Genomic DNA, 22111 nt, shown 5'->3' with positions numbered 1-22111 from the left:
ATATATAAAATTAATTTTGTTCTTTTAAACTTTCTTTTCTTTAAAGAATCCTGAAACAAAATGTAATAGAGTTTCCACAAAAATATAAAGCAGCACAACTGTTTTCAACAATGATAATAATGAGAAATATTTCTTGAGCAGCAAATTAGCGACCCTGGAACAAAAACAAAAAAAACCCAGTAAGGGTAATTTTTTTTTAAATTGAGATTTATACATCATCTGAAAGCTGAATAAATATGGTTTGTTATAGGACAATATTTGGCCGAGATACAACTATTTGAAAATCTGGAATCTGAGGATGGACAAAAAAAATAAAAAAATTAAAAAAATAGAAAATCAGGTTTAAAGTTTTCTAAATTAAGTTCTTAGCAATGCATAGTACTAATAAAAAATTAAGTTTAGATATATTTACAAAATATCTTCATGTAACATGATCTTTACTTAATATCCTAATGATTTTTGGCATAAAAGAAAAATCAATAATTTTGAGACATACAATGTATTTTTGGCTACTGCTACAAATATACTAGTGCTACTTAAGACTGCTTTTGTGGTCCAGGGGCATATATTATAATGATTTCTGAAGGGTCATATGACACTGAAGACCGTAGTAATGATGCAGAAAATTCAGCTTTGATCACAGGAATAAATAAACATTTTTTTTTAGTTCTAAAAATATTTAATTTCTATCTGTACTATTTTTACCCTAATGACCAAAAGAGACTTTCAAAAAATTTTCAAAATCTAAATTATTTCAAACTTCTGGACGGTAGTGTAGTGCAGTGCCTCTCTCTCACGCACACACACAGAGCCGTGATCATTTGCTTAGTGGCTTGTATCTGTGTCATATTTAACATGGGCGTCTGGTGTCATTAAAAAGCCACAATGGGTCGCAGGAGTCTGGGTACTAATGAGACCAGGTGCTGCACACCTGACCCCAAACTGTCTCAGCAGTGAACAATGAGTGTGTGTTTGAGAGAAAGGACAGAAAATGATAAAGAGGAGGATGACTATGTTCAGAATGCCACACTACCATATACTTTTTCTGTTTCTGCAGTGTACACTATGCATAGAATACCTGGATGACCTACTATATCACACTGCACTGAGCACTGTATCCCACAATGCAACATGCTCAACTTGACCTTCCATTTTCAGAGTGACAAATTAATGGTTAAGTAACATCAGTCACTGTATTGATCTTTTTGTCTCATTTTACATAGAGTTAGGCTGAAAATGCAAAATAATGGGATGATATTGAATTAAACCTGTATGTGAAAACATTGTAAGATATAGAGTGCAGTAGTCGGGTTCCTGAAGTAAACATCCATTTATTTTCTTCTTAGAGAAATTTAATTTTGAATGATAACTTTAAAGTGAGACATACTGTGAGGCGTGAGCTATAAAGCTGTTAATCGATAATATATATGATTTTGTCAAAGCCATCAGCTGCATTATTTCAACTTATTTTTAAGTAATTCCTATAGTGAAAAACTACATTACCCATGATTCTGCAATTTTAGATGAAGACAAAAGTTTACACCCCTTTCAGAAACAGCAAAATATTCATTATTTTACCAAAATAAAAGTGATCATACAAAATGTATGTGATTGTTTATTTAGTTTAGATGTTTACATATAGTCCACAAAAGAGAATAATTCAGAAAAATCTTTCAGGTCCCACAAATTCTTTGGTTTTCCAGCATTTTTGTGTATTTGAACCCTTTCCAACAATGACTGGATGATTTTGAGATCCATCTTTTCACACTGAGGACAACTGAGGGAATCATATGCAACTAAAAAAACATGCATTAATTTGAAGATCAGGGTAAATTGAACTTATTTAGTCTTCTGGGAAACATGTTACTGTCTTCAGTAGCCTCTGAAAAATATCATATTTAAGCAAAATAGGATCTCCATTCTGTTCAAAACTTTTCACCCCCAGGCTCTTAATGCATGTTTTTTTTTCTTCTGGAGCGTCAGTGAGTGTTTGAACCTTCTGTAATAGTTGCAAATGAGTCCATCAGATGTCCTCAGTGTGAAAAGACGGGTCTCAAAATCATACAGTCATTGTTGGAAAGGGTTCAATACACAAAAATGCTGGAAAACCAAAGAATTTGTGGGACCTGAAGGATTTTTGCGAAGAACAGCAGGCAGTTTGTTGAACTCATTAACAACTATCACTAAACAAAAAAACAGCTGTGGATCATTCAGTTGAAAAAAAACCCAACTATTTCTTTGCAAAACAGAAAAGGTCATTATTGTAATACAAAGAGTCTGAAAGACTTGCCTATACTATGTAAAAACTTCCTCCAGTTACCAAACTGTTCATCCTCTGCATTAACCAGAGCCAGTAAATACTCGCTGCATGCAGATCCACTTAACCCAAGAACAAAACAAATCTATTTGAAGAAAGTGACTAATCCAGCTCCGGAAGTATGTCCCTAATGGGTTCTCCTCTGTTTTCTCTCTCCTCACAGAGCTAGCAGTTTTTGGCCATGGGCCTGTTTCATCTTAAAGATGGATCACGGGGAAAACGCTGTGCGCAGGGCTTCTAAAATCACCATGGGAATCCAGGTACAAATGTGATCATTACCCCACAAACCAGTTTCCAATGAACAAGGACTGCTTAGAATCTGCACGGCAGCACATCATTTGAATACGCAAATAGCCAAACCCATTAGACTCCAGTAATATGCTCTTCTGATGTGCAGTAAATATCTAATGCGTCGTCAAAGGGGTCAGACTCCTGTCAAATCAAATAAACCCCACCCACTTTATTATGAGACCACACCCCTTTTTGTGGAACACAACTTGGAATCAATTTCAGTGTTTCAACTCATTAGCTGTGCAGTTTGTTTTGGCTTGTAAACGGTTTATATTTCTCTCCTTATTCAGACAAGATGAGTTTTCCACTGAAGATAGCAATATTATTAGACTATTATTTTAACTAGAAGCAATGGTTTGCTGTTTAAAAACATCTTAATGATGGACTTTTTCTTACAAACATGCAGCTTTTGGCTTTACAAGATGTTAACTGATGGACTGGAGTGGTGTGAATTATTGTGATGTTCTCATTTTGACGGCACCCATTCACTGCAGAGAATCCATTGGTGAGCAAGTGACGCAATGCTCAATTTCTCTAAATTCCCATGAAGAAACAAACTCATCTGTATCTTTATCTTTAAAGCCATTCAGAAGTAGACTTAACACCACTTTAATTCCACTGTGTAAAAACTTATGACTGCAAGCTATATCTATTAATTACATTATTTACACTGTAATTTTATTCCAAATGGCTTTTGGAAACAAAAGCCTTGTGAAGGACTGAGCCAATTAATATCTGATTTAAACTTGAAATTGGCTGAGGAGAATGGAGAGGCGATTGCACACTTTGACATTGATTTGTTAATTAGATTGGAGAGTTGAATGAAGTCTGATTAGGAAGTGGTTAATGAATCTGGGAGGTACTTACGGAAACAACCCTGTTTCCAATAGTAACCGGGGAGACATTCATCACATTTGACTCCGGTCGTGCCCTCTTTACACTGACAGAAGCCGGTACCGTTACAGCGGTCGTGCAACGAGCCCATCGTATTACAGTTGCACTCTGAAAAGAAAGAGCATTTGTTAGGAGGGGAAAAAGTTGAACTTTTAAAACATTATGTGTGCCAAAAAGGCTGTTGGCAGTTTTGCATCCATTAATGTTTCTATGCACATGACAGCATTTTCTCACATGCGCTTGAGGCCATTATATTTATTCATAAAAATGTCGTCTTAGTGCATACTTAAGATTTGTTTGCATTGAGCAGTAAGGTTATTGTTTTTTTTAAAGAAATCTCTTCTGATCACTAAACCTGCATTTATTTGATTCAAAGTACAAAAAAACAGTAAGATTTTTAAATATTTTTGCTATTTAAAATAACTGTTTTCTATTTGAATATATTTTACAGTTTAATTTATTTTTTATTTCAATGCTGAATTTTTAGCATCATTACTCCTTTCTAATAGGAGTAATATTCTGATTTGCTGCTCAAAAAACATTTATTATTATGCTGAAAATAGCAAAGTAGAATTGTTTTCGGGTTTCTTTGATGAATAGAAAGTTCAGAAGAACAGCATTTATCTGAAATAAAAATCTTTTGTAACATTATAAATATCATTATCATTAAAGCAACCATGCTAAATAGAAGTATTATTTTCTATCATTTCATAGCTTTTCATTTCAGATATATATATATATATATATATATATATATATATATAAAAATATGCAAATCAGCATATTAGAATCATTTCTGAAGAATCATGTGACACTGAAGACGGGAGTAATGGTGCTGAAAATTCAGCTTTGATCACAGGAATAAATTACATTTTAAAATATATACTTTAAATAAATGTTATATGTTCATATTAAAAAGTGGTCGATCAGTATGATTTTTTTGATGGCTGATGAATGATATGCCAAAAACTAATAAAGACAGATAATTTGCATTCAGGTGCTGGCATTCCAGCGCTGTAAAAATAAAAAAAGTCCAAATGCTGATAAATGTAAAAAATTTTTTTTTGCAAATACCGGCCGATATTTCGGTCAACCGTCTAATATTGAGCAACATTATCGTTTTATGTTGTGTTCAAGCCATGTTGGAAAAGTTGAATTCTTTGCACTATATCTTAATTAACAGTGGGGAAACTCTTTGAAAATTCCTTGACATTTAAAAAAAAACTAAAATAATAATAATAATAATAATTGATTGGTATTAATTGTGAATATTGATGGTACAGTTTAGTTTTTAAGCATTTTGTGTACTGTTACCAAAAATATTAGCAAAGTGTGCCAGAAAAGACTCATTTAAGCTGGTTTATGTAGAGACAGACTTGAACAAACTGCATTTCCCATCATTCACTTTGGTTATCTTAAAATAACTGGGTATAGAGTGCTGTAAGTCGGAAACTTAGAAACCAATTTTGTAGCACTTCCGGTTCCATCATCAAGTCAATGGATTTTGGGTAAAGGGTTGAAATAAGGTCTGTGGTCAACACAAACTCAAGATACCTTGTGTTTAGCTTTTTACTTTTGACGTTTGTATTTAGGTTTCACCATTCGTAAAAGTTAATTTGTGAAGACAGGGTTCTTGCTAGTCTTAAAAAGGGTTTTAAAAAGGTCTTAACTTGCCCTTCAACAAATAAAAGCCATACAAATGTCTTAATCAGTGCAAAAAGGCTCAAAGTCATGCCATTAAGTTTTGCATACACTGCAAAAAAAAATTTCCCTTCAATGTATTCCTTTAGAGCTTATTTTCTGCAGTAATTCCAAAGGCAATGGAACAACCCAATTGGTTTTTGTCAAGGGAACCAAGGTGATGCTAACTTCACAAACACTTTTTTTGTTCAAAGATCGAATGCATTGCCTTACTTTCATAGTGTAAGGTAGCTGTAAATGAATTATTTTTATATTTTGTTATTTTTAGAAACTGTCCACCGATATTTTTACACACATCAGTATTTTGCATTGGGCTGCAGCCAACTGCATTACAGTGAATTACCGCACTTCCGTGAGAACTCCTGAAAATAGACACTGTAAACTCAGTGCTATTGTGAGCCCAGGATGAGGTAAATGTTCTCCTCGTGGAGATCTTGGTGTTGACCCTGTGCCATGTTGGCACCTGGCACACACCCGATGAGGGCGAGTTCATTTGTGCTGACTTCACAGCACGCCTTCATTTACCCCACGCCCTGCCTCCTCATGCGGCAGATGGACTCCCTTCTCCGTCCTGGTACTCTCAGCGTCGCGCTGGAAGCCGAGCCGCTGATTTAAGAGCTGTCGCATCCGGGGTTTATTTCTGGAAGTTTATTTGAGGACCGCTGGGAATCTCTAATATGATGCTCCCAGGATGATAATGTTGCAGTTTAACTTTGCTGACCGTGGCGTCCAGTGCAGTATTGTTTCATCTTGCATTTTTTCTTTCTTTCTTCCCGTATTCAGTTCTTATTAAGTTTCTCTTTAGTATTATGTCACTTTTGTTTCAATTAGGGATTTCCTGTCTCTTTCAGCTGGGTCTTTTTTGAATGCTGGGACAGGCACTCTTTAAAGATTAACGCTAGTAATCTGAGTCATTTTTTGCTGAATTGCTTTTAGTGTCTAAAACTTACAACATGAATCAACCAGCAAAGACTGTGCATTGTATAGCACTGTCCTCCTCAGTTTTACAGCCTTAGTGGATGCATTGAATATTGCAATTTTGTGTATTGTAATTGTAAATGTTGTAATTTCATCAAGTAATTGGCAATGAATAAGTGCAACATTGCAATTATATTAAGGCCATGTACAACAGCTTATAGAAGGGCCCTATGATAATCAGTTTTACATTTTGTCTGCTTTAATTTTTTAGGATTCCTTTTTAATGGTTACATTAAATTTTCAAAAGGCATGTATAATCGATTAAAATCACAAAACGTACATGCAAGTTTATATATAAAACAGTGTTTATGTATACAAGTTTTACAAAACTTTCCACCACTGAATAAAAATAATAATAATTGCAACTTTTTAACTCACAATTCTGACTTCTTTTTTTTTGCAGAACTGAGATATAAACTTGCAATTATGACTTTTTTTCAGAATTGCATGATATAAACTCACAATTGCAAGTTATAAAGTCAGAATTGCAAGACGTAAACTTGCAGTTCTGAGAAACAAACATGAAATTGCGAGTTGTCAGAATTGTGACTCAATTTTCCCCTCAATATTTGACTTTAACTTGCAATTGCAAGTTTATATTTCACAGTTCTGAGGGGGAAAAAAGAATTGTGAGATTGTATTGTAGAATTGTAACTCAATTCTGAGAAAAAAAATTCAGAATTATGAGATAAAGTCACAATAACATTTGTTTTATTTTATATTTAGTGTCAGAAACGGGCTTCCGTAAAAAACCTATGAAATCTGTTTATTTTCCCAAATTTAGTTTTTTTTCTGAATTTTGTTTTAATGGTTTAATCACATTTTAATCATTTAAAAATCATGTCTAATCAATTGAGTTCATGAAACTTTAAGAGTTCACTAAAGGTTTTTACAATAATAGAGCCCTGAATTTATTTTTATTTTTTTCAGAAATTCAGTTTAAATTCTTGATTTATGATTTAATACTCTGGTAATCAAATTAAGGCCTAAAAACAATTACATTTTTTAAAATCAAATGAAAATAATTCCTTTTATTTTTTTTAAAAACAAACCTGCAAAAGCGGGTTTTCTGTTGAAATTAAAAAAAAAATCTGTCATAATTTTTTCAAGTTAAACTTAATTTCATTTAGACGGGTTGGAACCCATGAACTTGCCATTGCTATGCCATTCATACTGTTTGAGATACACAATCACTTAAGCCAGTGATTTAGTAACATATGTAACATTTGTGCACATTTCAAATATAAAAAAAATTACACTGTTACTCACCGATACACACATTCTCGTCGTCTGGCTCCGCAGAGGTGTTTTTGTAGAATCCCATGCGACAGTGTTCGCAGTTCTGACCACGCGTGTTGTGTTTGCAGCTCACGCATGTGACTATATTCAGGAAGTCGATGTAACTGCAGCGATTCGAGTGTCCGTTACATTCACAATCTGAGAATAAGAGAGAAACGTCATCTTAAACATGGTTTTAAAGTAAAGAAGGGTTGAAAGAGAGAGAAGAGTAAAGAAAGGAATCCCTGGTTTTTGAGATAATGAGATGAAATGGGATGCAAAATGCTGTGAATACAGAATAGGCTGATGTAAACGTGGGCGGGAATATGTTAATGAGCCAATTCCATGACTGATTTTCGCAGTTTCGCTTAAATGCTCTGGGCGGACTGGGAAGTGGTGTGTTGTGAATGTTAGAGTATGACATTCAGAATACATCAATCTCAATGCTGAATCAATGAAGAGCTATTGACTCACTTTTTGCTTCACTTTGTGTCTTTCCTGCTGCGCCCAAAGTATTGACGGTTGAAATGAAGATGTGTGTGTGGGTGTGTATGTGTGTTGCTGACAGGGCGATATCTCGCACACTCTTACGGGAGTCTTTCCCACACCTCGTGCACGTGTGTATGTGTGCGAGTGCTCCGGGGAAGTTGGGAAATCTGATGACAGATGTTTTTTCTAAAACAGCTGTTTCTCCGTCTTCTGAAGCAGAGCTTTTTTGTCAAACTGCTGGGTTTCTCCCAGTTCCCATTCACACCTGTCCTGTTTCTTTCTCTCATGTCTGTTTCTTTTTGTCACTCACAGCGAATCAGTGTCTAGTGTGTCAATGAACCACATTGAGTGTCGCCCCTTTTGGAAAATCTGAGCCAGTGCCTGCCAAGCGTTACATGGCACTTTGACCTCCATGAGGTTCTAGAAAGTGGAGGTGTACATAGTAAGAAATAACTTGGAAAGAAATGACTACTTTTAATGGGCGAGGATGCATTTAATTGATCAAAATTGACATTCATAAAGTTACAAAAGATTTCTATTTTTAAATAAATGCTAGTTAACCATTTAAACATAGATGTTGCAATTGCAGTATGTGTCAGTTTGAGTACTATTAAAGGCACAACTGTAATCTAATGGTATTTAATATACTAGTAAACATACAAATGCATGTTTAAATGCATATTAACCAGATAATTTAATCAGCTTTACAAATCCGTAGACATTTCAGAATTTTTATCAGTTTAGATATGTCTGTAAAATATTTATGCACACTTTAAAAGCTGGAGAGCGAGAACTCAGTACAGAGCCTGTCTCAGCACATAGGAACAGGCAAATCAATAAAATATAAATGAGAGTTGCGCGCACACACACACACAAGCTGATCACAACACACTTACCTTGTATATCACACATAATCGAGAGAAGCAGGGATGAAGGGATTAATGAGAGTTAAAATGCTGGAGACAGGGAGAGACTTGTTGAGAAACATCAAACTCAGCGAGTCTTTACTTTTTGAACTCTCAACATCACGCTTTCTAGAACTTTCTAAATTGCTAGCCATTAATTCACATCTCCTCCACTGTAACACGTTCTAGAACTCTTCACAGTTACCTGCACTTCTATTGAACTAAAGCCGAATTATAGACCTTAGTTGGGTTAGACGGCATATTGAAAACAAGACTGCGAGTGCATGCATTGTATGAAGGTCCTAAATCACAAGTAATCTCCATAGCTTTTAAAGCTGTCTACTGAAAGTCTTTTGGACAACAGTGCAATCAGTTAAACACACTGTACTTCTATCCCTCCCAGCCTTGTTTTCATTCCTGTCAAAAAATTAAATATGATGATCTTTCTACCTTTTCTCATCTCATTTTCATTTCTTTCTTACCTCTGAAGTCGTCATATATGATGCCTTTTAGTTGTACAGTCTGTTGCCCTCCAGATAGTAAGAACTTCAGAAGAGCTTCAGAGAATGAAAAGTCTTATTTTACACAGTATGTTCATCTAAAACCTACTATGACAAACAAAGCCAACCAAATCGAGTCTATGACAAGCAAATCTCCAGCTATCCGTACACATGGTTAAGGGAGAGGAACAGAATCAATGTTTGAGACATTTAACTGGCACAAAATGTCACTACCAAGCATGTACACTATAATATATACAACCTAAAGTGGCAGACTACAGAACCTAATGAAGCTGCTTGTTGATGTGGATTCTAATGACTACTATGTATATACAGTGATAGACTAAACCAGCCACAATGCACTCTTAGTCTACCTAACACCATGGATACCTTTTTTATTCTCTTCATCTTCTCTCTCCCACTTATGGATTGGTTTCACTTCACCCTCTCCTTTACCGTGCTCTTTTGAGTGTTTGTGTGGATCTAGACGAGCAAAGAGAAGGACTGAGCAATCCACAGGTTTGTACTACATTGTGTACTACAGGCTAGCTACCAGTGGAGCCATACCTTCAACAGCTGTGTGTTTATGAGATGCTTCCTCTTCTGACTTTAGATCCACATGTTTTGATCCTGAGATGTGATGCTTTTGTATGGATTCATGTGGCATGTGTACTAATGAAACTGTCTCTACGTTTGGCAGCACAGATCCATGCATTGTCTCTGGTACATGTTCATGAAACTCCCTTTTTGGCTGTGTCGGTATGTGTCCATGAGATTCTAATATTGATCCATGAGGTCTCACTATTGGCTCATGAGGTTTATGCATTGCGCCATGATGATGTATTGTTGGTTCATGAGGTTTATGCATTGCCTCATGATGGTGTACTGTTGGCTCGTGAGGTTTATGAATTGGTTCATGATGATGTACTGTAGGCTCATGAGGTTTATGCATTGGCTCATGAGGTTTCACTACTGGTCCATGAGGTGTATGCATTGGCTCATGATGATGTACTACTGTCTCATGAGGTTTATGCATTGCCTCCTGTTGATGTACTATTGGCTCATGAGGTTTATGCATTGCGCCATGATGATGTATTGTTGGTTCATGAGGTTTATGCATTGCCTCATGATGGTGTACTGTTGGCTCGTGAGGTTTATGAATTGGTTCATGATGATGTACTGTAGGCTCATGAGGTTTATGCATTGGCTCATGAGGTTTCACTACTGGCCCATGAGGTGTATGCATTGGCTCATGATGATGTACTATTGGCTCATGAGGTTTGTGCATTGGCTCATGAGGTTTATGCATTGGCTCATGAGGTTTCACTACTGGCCCATGAGGTGTATGCATTGGCTCATGATGATGTACTATTGGCTCATGAGGTTTATGCATTGGCTCATGAGGTTTCACTACTGGTCCATGAGGTGTATGCATTGGCTCATGATGATGTACTACTGTCTCATGAGGTTTATGCATTGCCTCCTGTTGATGTACTATTGGCTCATGAGGTTTGTGCATTGGTTCATGAGGTTTCACTACTGCCTCATGAGTTTTATGCATTGGCTCATGATGATGTACTATTGGCCCGTGAAGCACATGCATTGGTTCATGAGGCTTTACTACTGGTTCATGAGGGTTATGCATTGCCTCGTGACTATGTACCACTGGCTCATGAGGGTTATGCATTGCCTCGTGACTATGTACTACTGGCTCATGAGGGTTATGCATTGGCTCGCGACTATGTACTACTGGCTCATGAGGGTTATGCATTGCCTCGCGACTATGTACTACTGGCTCATGAGGGTTATGCTTTGCCTCGCGACTATGTACTACTGGCTCGTGAGGGTTATGCTTTGCCTCGCGACTATGTACTACTGGCTCGTGAGGGTTATGCTTTGCCTCGCGACTATGTACTACTGGCTCGTGAGGGTTATGCATTGCCTCGCGACTATGTACTACTGGCTCATGAGGGTTATGCTTTGCCTCGCGACTATGTACTACTGGCTCATGAGGGTTATGCTTTGCCTCGTGACTATGTACTACTGGCTCATGAGGGTTATGCTTTGCCTCGCGACTATGTACTACTGGCTCATGAGGGTTATGCTTTGCCTCGCGACTATGTACTACTGGCTCATGAGGGTTATGCATTGCCTCGCGACTATGTACTACTGGCTCATGAGGGTTATGCTTTGCCTCGCGACTATGTACTACTGGCTCATGAGGGTTATGCTTTGCCTCGCGACTATGTACTACTGGCTCATGAGGGTTATGCATTGCCTCGTGACTATGTACTACTGGCTCATGAGGGTTATGCATTGCCTCGCGACTATGTACTACTGGCTCATGAGGGTTTTGCATTGCCTCGTGACTATGTACTACTGGCTCATGAGGGTTATGCATTGCCTCGTGACTATGTACTACTGGCTCATGAGGGTTATGCATTGACCTGTGACTATGTACTACTGGCTCATGAGGGTTATGCATTGCCTCGTGACTATGTACTACTGGCTCATGAGGGTTATGCATTGACCTGTGACTATGTACTACTGGCTCATGAGGGTTATGCATTGCCTCGTGACTATGTACTACTGGCTCATGAGGGTTATGCATTGACCTGTGACTATGTACTACTGGCTCATGAGGGTTATGCATTGCCTCATGACTATGTACTACTGGCTCATGAGGGTTATGCATTGCCTCATGACTATGTACTACTGGCTCATGAGGGTTATGCATTGCCTCATGACTATGTACTACTGGCTCGTGAGGGTTATGCATTGCCTCCTGTTGATGTACTATTGGCCCGTGAAGCTCATGCATTGGTTCATGAGGCTTTACTACTGGCTCATGAGGGTTATGCATTGCCTCGTGACGATGTGCTATTGGCTCATGAGGTTTCACTACTGGTTCATGAGGTTTATGCATTGCTTCCTGATGATGTACTATTGGTTTATGAGGATTATGCATTGGTTCATGAGGTTTCACTACTGGCTCATGAGGTTTATGCATTACCTCCTGATGATGTACTATTGGTTTATGAGGATTATGCATTGGTTCATGAGGTTTCACTACTGGCTCATGAGGGTTATGCATTGCCTTGTGATGATGTACTATTGGTTCATGAGGTTTCACTACTGGTTCATGAGGTTTATGCATTGGCTCATGGTGATGTACTATTGGCTCATGAGGATTATGCATTGGTTCATGAGGTTTCACTACTGGTTCATGAGGTTTATGCATTGCCTCCTGATGATGTACTATTGGCCCATGAAGCTCATGCATTGGTTCATGAGGTTTCACTACTGGCTCATGAGGTTTATGCATTGCCTCCTGATGATGTACTATTGGCCCATGAAGCTCATGCATTGGTTCATGAGGTTTCACTACTGGCTCATGAGGTTTATGCATTGCCTCCTGATGATGTACTATTGGCCCATGAAGCTCATGCATTGGTTCATGAGGTTTCACTACTGGCTCATGAGGTTTATGCATTGCCTCCTGATGATGTACTATTGGCCCATGAAGCTCATGCATTGGTTCATGAGGTTTCACTACTGGCTCATGAGGGTTATGCATTGCCTCGTGATGATGTACTATTGGTTCATGAGGTTTCACTACTGGTTCATGAGGTTTATGCATTGGCTCATGATGATGTACTATTGGCTCATGAGGATTATGCATTGGTTCATGAGGTTTCACTACTGGCTCATGAGGTTTATGCATTGCCTTCTGTAGATGTACAATTGGCCCGTGAAGCTCATGCGTTGGTTCATGAGGTTTCACTACTGGCTCATGAGGGTTATGCATTGCCTCGTGATGATGTACTATTGGTTCATGAGGTTTCACTACTGGTTCATGAGATTTATGCACTGGCTCATGATGATGTACTATTGGCTCATGAGGATTATGCATTGGTTCATGAGGTTTCACTACTGGCTCAAGGGGTTTATGCACTGGCTCATGATTATGTACTATTTGCTCATGAGTTTTATGCTTTGGCTCATGATGATGTACTATTGGCTCATGAGGATTATGCATTGGTTCATGAGGTTGCCCTACTGGCTCATGGGGTTTATGCATTGCCTCATGATGATGTACTATTGGCTCATGAGGTTTATGCATTGCCTCATGAGGTTTCAGTATTGATTCATGAGGTTTATGCATTGGCTCATGAGTTTTTACTATTGGCTCATGAGGTGTGTGCATTGCCTCATGAGGACTCAATATTGGATCATGAGTTTTCACTACTGGATCATGAGGATTATGCATTGCCTCATGATGATGTACTACTGGCCCATGAGGATTCACTACTGGCTCATGAGGATTCACTATTGGATCCAGAGTTTTCACTAATGGATCATGAGTTTTATGGATTGCCTCATGATGATGTATTACTGGCTCATGAGTGTTATGCACTGGCTCATGATTTTCAACTATTGGCACATGTAGAATCGGTATTGTCTCAAGTGATTTATGCATTGGCTCATGATATTTTGGTATTGATTTATGTGATTTCTGTATTGGTCCATGAGATTCTAGTATTGACGTGTGAACAAGATATTTATGCATTGGCTCATGAAATTCAGATATTGGCTTGACAGACTCTGGAATTGATGCTGCAGATTCTGGCATTGGCCCAACAGACTCGTCTTCAGTTACTTCATTCTTCCCAGAAATCTTCTCTTTCCTCCCAGAAATCTCCTCACCCTTCCCAGAATCCTCCACTCGGGGTGGTGTGGGGAATGCTTAGGTGCAATCATTCAGATAATCACAAATTTGGCATGTACACACAAACACATACATGTTGTGCTCTATAAGCAGCTACTGAACACTAAGCAGGCTAGCCAGAATTTACATCACGTTCATTAATCATAAGACTTTCACGCTTTACTCAAACACAGTACTCTCAATCTATAGTGACCACAGACCACTAAGTTTTCTGTGGTCTCAACTACACTTTTCACTGTTAACCACAGGTTAGGAAAAGGTCACCAAAACCACATCTACCACAAGACTAGCAGTCTGCCAAACTTTTGATGGCCTAACAATACCTTCAATAGGCTGTTTTTTAATTTCTCCATGGTGTGTCCTCTGTTTTTCAACAGGAATTATGTATTGTCCTGGGTGCTTGGGTTGGTGATTATGTCTGTAAGGGGCTGTAGTTTATGAAAAAGAAGGAAATGTCAGAATGACATTAACACTAACAAGAAGTCACATCTCAATGAAATAATTTAAATCACACTTCTTCTTTTGTGTGTTTATTCTACTATATTCTCTACTTTTTTGACAGTTATCTTTACTAGTTCCTTTGGATAAAATTCTGCTTTGTGCACCACTTTCAATCTCCAGCCAGACCAGGTTTAAAAAATAAGAGATTTTGGGGAAATGTATTTTCTTTGCATGTCATAGAATCTGCTGTGTAATAGAAATAACTAAAATTCAACTATGTCTGTGCTTTATTGAAGTGATCCTTAATTAGAATCAAGTTTCAAACTAAAGCGACTGCCCTTCTGAGTGATCTTCTATGTGGTTGCAAGGGTGTATCTAGTACCTAAACACATTAAAAGTGGCATATGACGTTAAACATACAAACCAAACAGCAATTAATCTCAAACGACAGATCGGTGTTGTTAGAGGTACATAGACACCCCTGCATGTAAACAACGACCATGCCGTAATTTCATCAACACACGTACGCAGTACCCTGCTGGGAATCTCAAAGATCTCCACCTTTATTAAATCCATCCGAGGAGCTGCTCTGTCTCGCGTCTCAGCTGAGAGCTTTATTCCCCCCTTCATTTTTTCATGCCAGCTTGACGGTTTCTGATCTGAGCCAGAGCCGGAGTTCTCGTTCACTTGTTAAACGTCATGCAGTATTCATTCCTCGGGTGCGTATGCGTGCCTCGATCAATGAGCATGTGTGTGTGTGTGTGTGTGCTTGCGGTGGTTCTTTGTTTTATATATATTCGCAGGCCGCCCTAATCCGCTTTGCGCTGAAAGATGCAAAGTCACTCTATATTTTGACAAGGGAAAACACTGTCTAATTGAGCATTGATTTCCCACTGCGCACACTGCTTTGGAGCCGTTACCCACAATCCTCTAGGGGTACGTTTGAGTAGATGACTTACTGGCAGCAGAGTCGCTGAGCTCTTGGCTTGGCTACAGTGCTTTGACTGCCAAAACAAGTGTTTGAAAGATGCTTCTATAGCATACTAAAAACACTAGCGCACACACAAACTATTGCCCGGAACTTACCTCTGCTTTCTATATGCCCCTTCTCCAGTGGTGTGGCTTTGTGGGGCGTGTCCTCACTATGAATATGAGAAGGGGGTGTGACAGGGGGCGGGGCTTCCATGGTGGTATAAAGTGCCTTGGGATCTATTTCAGCTGGTGGGACGTGAGGGGGATCTAATGGGATTTGCGGGGTGAGTGTAATAGAAACGGGTTAGAGAAACCAGAGTCAGCATGGAATGCACGCACACACAAAGTGCTGAGCTTAACAAAACCACTTGCATTTTAAATCTTGTAGTTTGGCTTTCTAGGCACATGGGGGGCGCTAGTGTCAACTGGAATCCCATTCTGCACTGCAGAGGCAGATATAACTTATGAATTCATTTCATGTTCAATCTGTGTATTAAAATATTCAGAATGGGATACTAGCATACTGCTTACGGTGCAGGGTTGTGCAAAATTCTGAATAATCGGCTCCCTTTCAATTCATGAGTGTAAAATTTGAATATCTATCTATCTGCCTTCAAACTTAAAGGATTTGAGAATGTTTTTCAAAACAAAAAACATTTAAAGTTTGTTTTTGAAAATTTGAATTACACTTCTTTCTGTCTCAAATAAAATAAATAAATAATTGGAATTAAAATTAAATCAATGCATGCTGTTTAACTCTCATAAATACAGTGATTTTTAGGGGTTCAAGTGCGTAGTGCTGAAATGTTCAGGTATTAGCATTTTTTTAAAAATCCATTTTTGCAAACTAGTCCTAGGTTTTTCACCCGATCGGAACCAAACCAGGGCAGAAATATTTTCTGGAGAGTGAATATCAATAAATATCAAAAAACTAAACTTTCGACTCACCGTCACAAAGGGATGGTAAAACGTTCGAAAGGGGCAGGGCCCCTTTAGTAAAATGCCTATAACTCCTGAACTGAATGAGATATCTTTGCCAAACTCAGAACACTTATGTAAGAGCTCAATCTGAGGCACCACTTGGTGGCGCTATTTGAGGGGAAAAAAATAAAAATGGCTATACAGTAACTGTGAAACCATTTGTCCTTTCAACATTAAAATTGTTGTGCGCGGTCTTGGTCCAAAGTGCCATAAGTGTCTAGAGGGGTATTTTTCTAAAAACATGGCTTTCAATTTTTTTTTTTCGAAATTTGACAAAAATCAGCCACTGTTGGGGGGCGATTTCGCATTTTTTAAGAGTGTAAACGATTGTGCATTGCATTTTTTTCTCACATATGCACAGTATACTCGAATTATGCAATTCTCATTCTGGACAACTTTGCCTCTAAAACCACTGCTGTCAATCAAATTGTTTGTTAAATGATTGAGAAAAAAACACATTTTTGAACTAGTCCTAGGTTTTTGGCTCGAAAAAAAAAACAAAAAAAAAAAACACTGCAGTGTTGCCAAAGGGTAAATGTTGAAATTTACCCTTTGGCAAGCTGTAACAGGGTCGTTTAGAAAAGGGGCCTGTCCAAATATACCCAAAAGCCTATAAAGCCTAAGCAAAAACTCACAAAACCTGGTGAGCAAATGCGACAGGTAATTCTAAACAAGCATGCAAAGTTTTATGGAGATCAGACCACAGCTGGTGCTATAACACTCATAAACATTAAAAAACATAATTGTTCTATGACCTGACCTGAATTTGCCAATAATGCTCATTGATTGAGGTCATAACAGGCTTGATAAATAATATATGTCTTTTTTGATATGTACTGTATAGTTAATGCCTTAAAGCACTTGAACCCCAGTAATCGCCATATGCAGCTATATTTTTATTTTATTATTTTATCTTATTGTTTTAAGTCTAGAACTATGTGTGGTTGATATTGCTTGTGCATATTGCAGAACGGATGCCAGTCATTTCATTCATCTCCAGTGCGTCATCAGTTAATCTAACCGGAGGACATTTGTAATATCAGAGGTCTTAGATGAGATGCTGTTAGATTATGAAGCTGCGGTTTAATGCAGATTGTCAGTATGCATGTGTGTTTGCGTGTATGCACCCGTGTTGCAGATGGCGCTCTGTTGGATTAGGGCACATTACATCATCATTAAGCTCTGCTAGTACACTAAGGCAACAACTTGCATAGTATTTATATGGCCTAGTATTGTACTCTATCGCTACAACTACTGGAGCCTTTGAGGGTCACACTGTCCCACCTGTGTTCAGAGCTGGCGATTCTGTAGTGAAATCCTCATCTGAAATGTCAGTCACTGTTGGCATTAAAGATGAACAATAAGCATTCGAAAACAACACCTGCAGCTAAAACTACAGCAATGTCCAAAGACAGACAAAGTCTAATTTTATGCTGTGCTCCATTTAAAGTCAAATGCAGATTATTCTTCCGATCATATAGTGCTCATAAGATAATATATAAAAACACAAAATCACACTGCATGTGTACAATTGTCAAGAGGAAAGATGTACAATGGTGGCCAAAATTATTATAACAACAGTATTTTCACCAGCTAAAAATGGTTCTAAGTCAGTCATTTCTATCTTTTGCTGTATTGTGTCAGTAGTAAATATCATTTTGCATTTCCGAACTTTCATTTTGCCATTAATGGTAATAATCCACTGAGATTTTTGTTTGCACAACAGCCAGTGCTCCACACAGAGATCTGATCTCATCATTATCCAGTCTTTCTGGAATGACATGAAGAAACCGAACAAACTGAGACAGACTAAATCCAGAAGAACTGTGGCAGCGTCTCCAAGATGCTTCAAGAAACCTACCTGCAAAGCTACAGCACTGTTAAAAGTTTTAGGCACTTGAGTAAAAATGCTGTAAAATGAGGATGCTGTCAAAAATAATGTCATAAATTGATTTTTATCACTTAACTTCTATTACCTAAATGACATCAACATTTGGTTTGATTAGTCTTCATGTTTAAATCAACTTTTGATTTTAAACGTTTTTTTCAGGCAGCTTTGCAAGTAGGTTTCTTGAATGTCTTGGAGACTTTGCCACAGTTCTGGATTTAGTCTGTCTCAGTTTGCTCTGTTTCTTCTTGACATTCTGGACAGATTGGATGATGAGATCAGATCAGATCTCTGTGTAGAGCCCTGGCTGTTGTCAAACTTCGTGCGCAAACAAAAGTCTCACTGGATTATTACAATTAATGACACAATAAATGTTTGGAAATGTAAACTGATATTTCCTACTTATTTTTTGTCAAATATGTTTTTATTATAAGGAAATATTTGAACAGTGTACATTTCTTTTTCAGGGTAGATATTTCCTACTTCTAATAATTTTGGCCACCACTGTATGTGTGTGTTTTGTATGTATCATATTACTCATTCACTTAAAATGAATGTTTATCTGAATCATGATCATTTTTTTCTGAATGAAAGTGAATTCATTATTTGCTGACTGTGTCTTGCTGTGATGTCATTTCTTGTAGTTTTTGTGTGTACTGGTTTGTTCTACTTCTTGTGGCTATTTGCCCAACTGACCAACCAGCAGCCAGAGGATCAGACTCGCCGCTCTGACCTCGTAATCCCCGTCTGAACACACACACTGACCGTATAATCCCTGCATGTGTGTGTGCAGAAGGACATTCATCCAGCACACATTAATAGGAACACACACACACACACACACACACACACACACACACACACACACACACACACACACACACACACACACAGTGGCCTACATATCATCTCCCTCTCTTCTTGCATGCTTGAGTGTGTGTGTTTGTTTTAGTGTGGTGTGTACATGTTATGTGCTCGTGTGTGTGTGTGTGTGTGTGTGTGTGTGTGTGTGTTGTTCCCCCTGTGTGGGAGACCTTTGGACCCTTAGACTACAGGGGAGAGAAAACATGGACATGATCTATGAGTTTGATTTCTCTAGGCCATATGCTTTGCACCCTCACACACACAACCCAAAAGAGCCATGTGTTGATGCTGTAAAGGAATAGCTCACCGAAAAAAGAAAATTTGCTGTAAATTTATTCACCCCCAGGCCATCCAAGATCATGAGTTTGTTACTTCAAAAGAACAGATTTGGAGAAATGTAGCATTTCATCACTTGCTCACCAATGGAGTGAATGGGTGCCGTCAGAATGAGAGTCCAAACAGCTGATAAAAACATCATAATAATCCACAAGTAATCCACACCACTCCAGTCCATCAGTTAAAGCCAAAAGCTGTGTGTTTGTAAGAAACAAATCCATCATTATGACGTTTTTAACGTCAAACTTTCTAACTTCTGGCTAAAATATAAGTCCATAATCCAAAATAACACTTCCTCCAGTGAAAAAGTCTATCTCCTGTTGTCCTCTCACATCAAAATCCACCCATATATTTGTTAAGAGCTGTTTTTGGCTTGTAGACCATGTTTGATCTAGGCATATTTCTCTCCTGATTCGGACAAGATTATGTTTTCACTGGAGAAGGTAATATTATGGATAGAGGACTCGGTTTAAAGAAAAAAAAACTTAATAGTGGATTTGTTTCTTGTAATCAGCTGTTTGGACTTTCATTCTGACGGCACCCATTCACTGCAGAGGATCTATTGATTGCAGTGATGGAATGGTACATTTCTCCAAATCTGTTCTGATTAAAAAATCTTGGATGGCTTGAGGATGAGTACATTTTTCATCAAATTTAAATTTTGGGATGAGCTATTCCTTAAAAACACACAACCCAAAAGAGCCATGTGTTGATGCCGTAAAGGAATAGCTCACAGAAAAATAAAAATCTGTAGATGTATTCACCCCCAGGCCATCCACGGTCACGAGTTTGTTTCTTGAGAAGAACAGATTTGGAGAAATGTAGCATTAAATCACTTACTTACCGAATGGATCCTCTGCAGTGAATGGGTGCCGTCAGAATGAGACTCCAAACAACTGATAAAAACATCATAATAATCCACAAGTAATCCACACCACTCCAGTCCATCAGTTAACATCTTGAGAAGCCAAAAGCTGTGTGTTTGTAAGAAGCAAATCCATCAATAAGACATTTTTAATGTCAAACCTTATAACTTCTGGCTAAAATATGAGTCTGTAATCCATAATAACGCTTCCTCAAGTGAAAAAGTCCATCTCCTGTTGTCCTCTCACATCAAAATTCACCCATACATTTGTTAAGAGCAGTTTTTGGCTTGTAAACAGTGCTTGATCTAGGCATATTTCTCTCTTGATTCGGATAAGATTATGTTTACGCTGGAGAAGGTAATATTAGGGATAGAGGATGTTTTTATCAGCTGTTTGGTATTTCATTCTGACGGCACCCATTCACTGCAGAGGATCCATTTGTGGCAAGTGATGGAATGCTGTATTTCTCCAAATCTGAATAAATCTAGGATGGCCTGAGGAAGAGTAAAATTTTTCATCAAATTTTCAATTTTGATATTTCTTGAAAAACACACAAACACACACTCGGTCTGCTATGCTGCCTTTTAATTTAATTGTAATGTGGCTCTGAGAACATAATTTTCTGTTGATTCCCATAATAAGGAATCATGCAAATTTTCCTGAACGCTTCAGACGCATCAGCATCATGCCGCTGGAAGGCAGTTTAAAGCTTTACGATGTTGCACAAACGCTCTTAAAGTCCTGACATCACGGTGTCCCAGGCTTCACTTCCACTAAGTGCTTTTCCACAGGAACACAGACAGTTTTAAAATTAGACTATGACTACGGCGACAGGACGGCCAGGGATCTACTCAGCATTTCTTGAAACATGCTCCGCCACAACGCATAAAGTCAAGTGAGTTTGAGAAAACTTTGTGGCAGAGTTAAACTGTTTTGTAAACCATTCAGCAGTTATAAGTTCTTTGAAACCCTTCAGATCTGTGTTTGAATTACTTTCATATGCATACAAGCACATCCTTGATCTACCTCCACCTTCACATAGCTACCAATAACACTTGACCGTTGACTTAGAAGAAAATCAATTGTGGAGTAATGTTAGCTTCTGTTACTACTGTAAAAAACACTATAAATGAATACAGGAAGCTTTCTTTTTATCTTCTGTCATTTTTCTGTATTTCTATCCCCTCTCTTACTATATTAAATTAAAAATAATAGAAATAATCAAACTTATAATTAATAAATAAAATGCATTTAAATATTTGTATTTAAATTAAATACTACATTTAAATTAGTATTTATTTAATTATTAAAAATGTAATAAGTATAATAATTATTTATTAAAATAATAACTATATACAGACATTTAAACACACAATGGAAAATAATTATTATTTAGGAAAACATTTAAAACAAGTTGCTGCTGAGTAATGAAAGATAAATCTCTGGCTAATGGTATTTATATTTTAAATTAACTTTTATTTTATATTTTCTTTTTCTTTTTTAATTTTTATTATTTCATTATTTATTTATTATATTTAAAAAAAAATTTCAATTTTTTTTTACATTAATTCATTTATATTTGAATTGTAATAATTTTAGTACATTACTTTAAACTTATTTCAAATTTAGTTTTTTAGGCTTGTTTTCCATATCTTTTATTTTAATTAAGAAACATTTATTA

General features: G+C 37.5%; 1 protein-coding gene across 2 annotated transcripts in view; it reads right to left on the bottom strand.

Annotated features, from left to right (window-relative positions):
- ntng2b (netrin g2b) overlaps positions 1 to 22111 on the bottom strand; it is an 83811-nt gene that overhangs the window by 2695 nt on the left and 59005 nt on the right. The window contains exons 1-5 of one of the 2 annotated variants that reach the window (XM_073824395.1): positions 9921 to 11842; positions 9744 to 9836; positions 9336 to 9410; positions 7451 to 7618; positions 3476 to 3610 (exon numbers count right to left, since the gene is read on the bottom strand). In XM_073824395.1, coding sequence (XP_073680496.1) covers positions 3476 to 3610; positions 7451 to 7618; positions 9336 to 9410; positions 9744 to 9836; positions 9921 to 11838 — 2389 coding nt within the window. In that variant the 5' untranslated portion in view covers positions 11839 to 11842. Of the gene's footprint in view, positions 1 to 3475; positions 3611 to 7450; positions 7619 to 9335; positions 9411 to 9743; positions 9837 to 9920; positions 11843 to 15417; positions 15429 to 22111 lie in introns of those variants that run through there. The other variant, XM_073824396.1, reaches the window with a different exon arrangement.

This window comes from Garra rufa, chromosome 19, assembly GCF_049309525.1.
Source record: "Garra rufa chromosome 19, GarRuf1.0, whole genome shotgun sequence".
In the NCBI taxonomy this organism is placed as follows: Eukaryota; Metazoa; Chordata; class Actinopteri; order Cypriniformes; family Cyprinidae; genus Garra; species Garra rufa.
The sequence above is the reverse complement of the archived record's forward strand: the minus strand, read 5'-3'. Positions and strand labels throughout refer to the sequence as shown.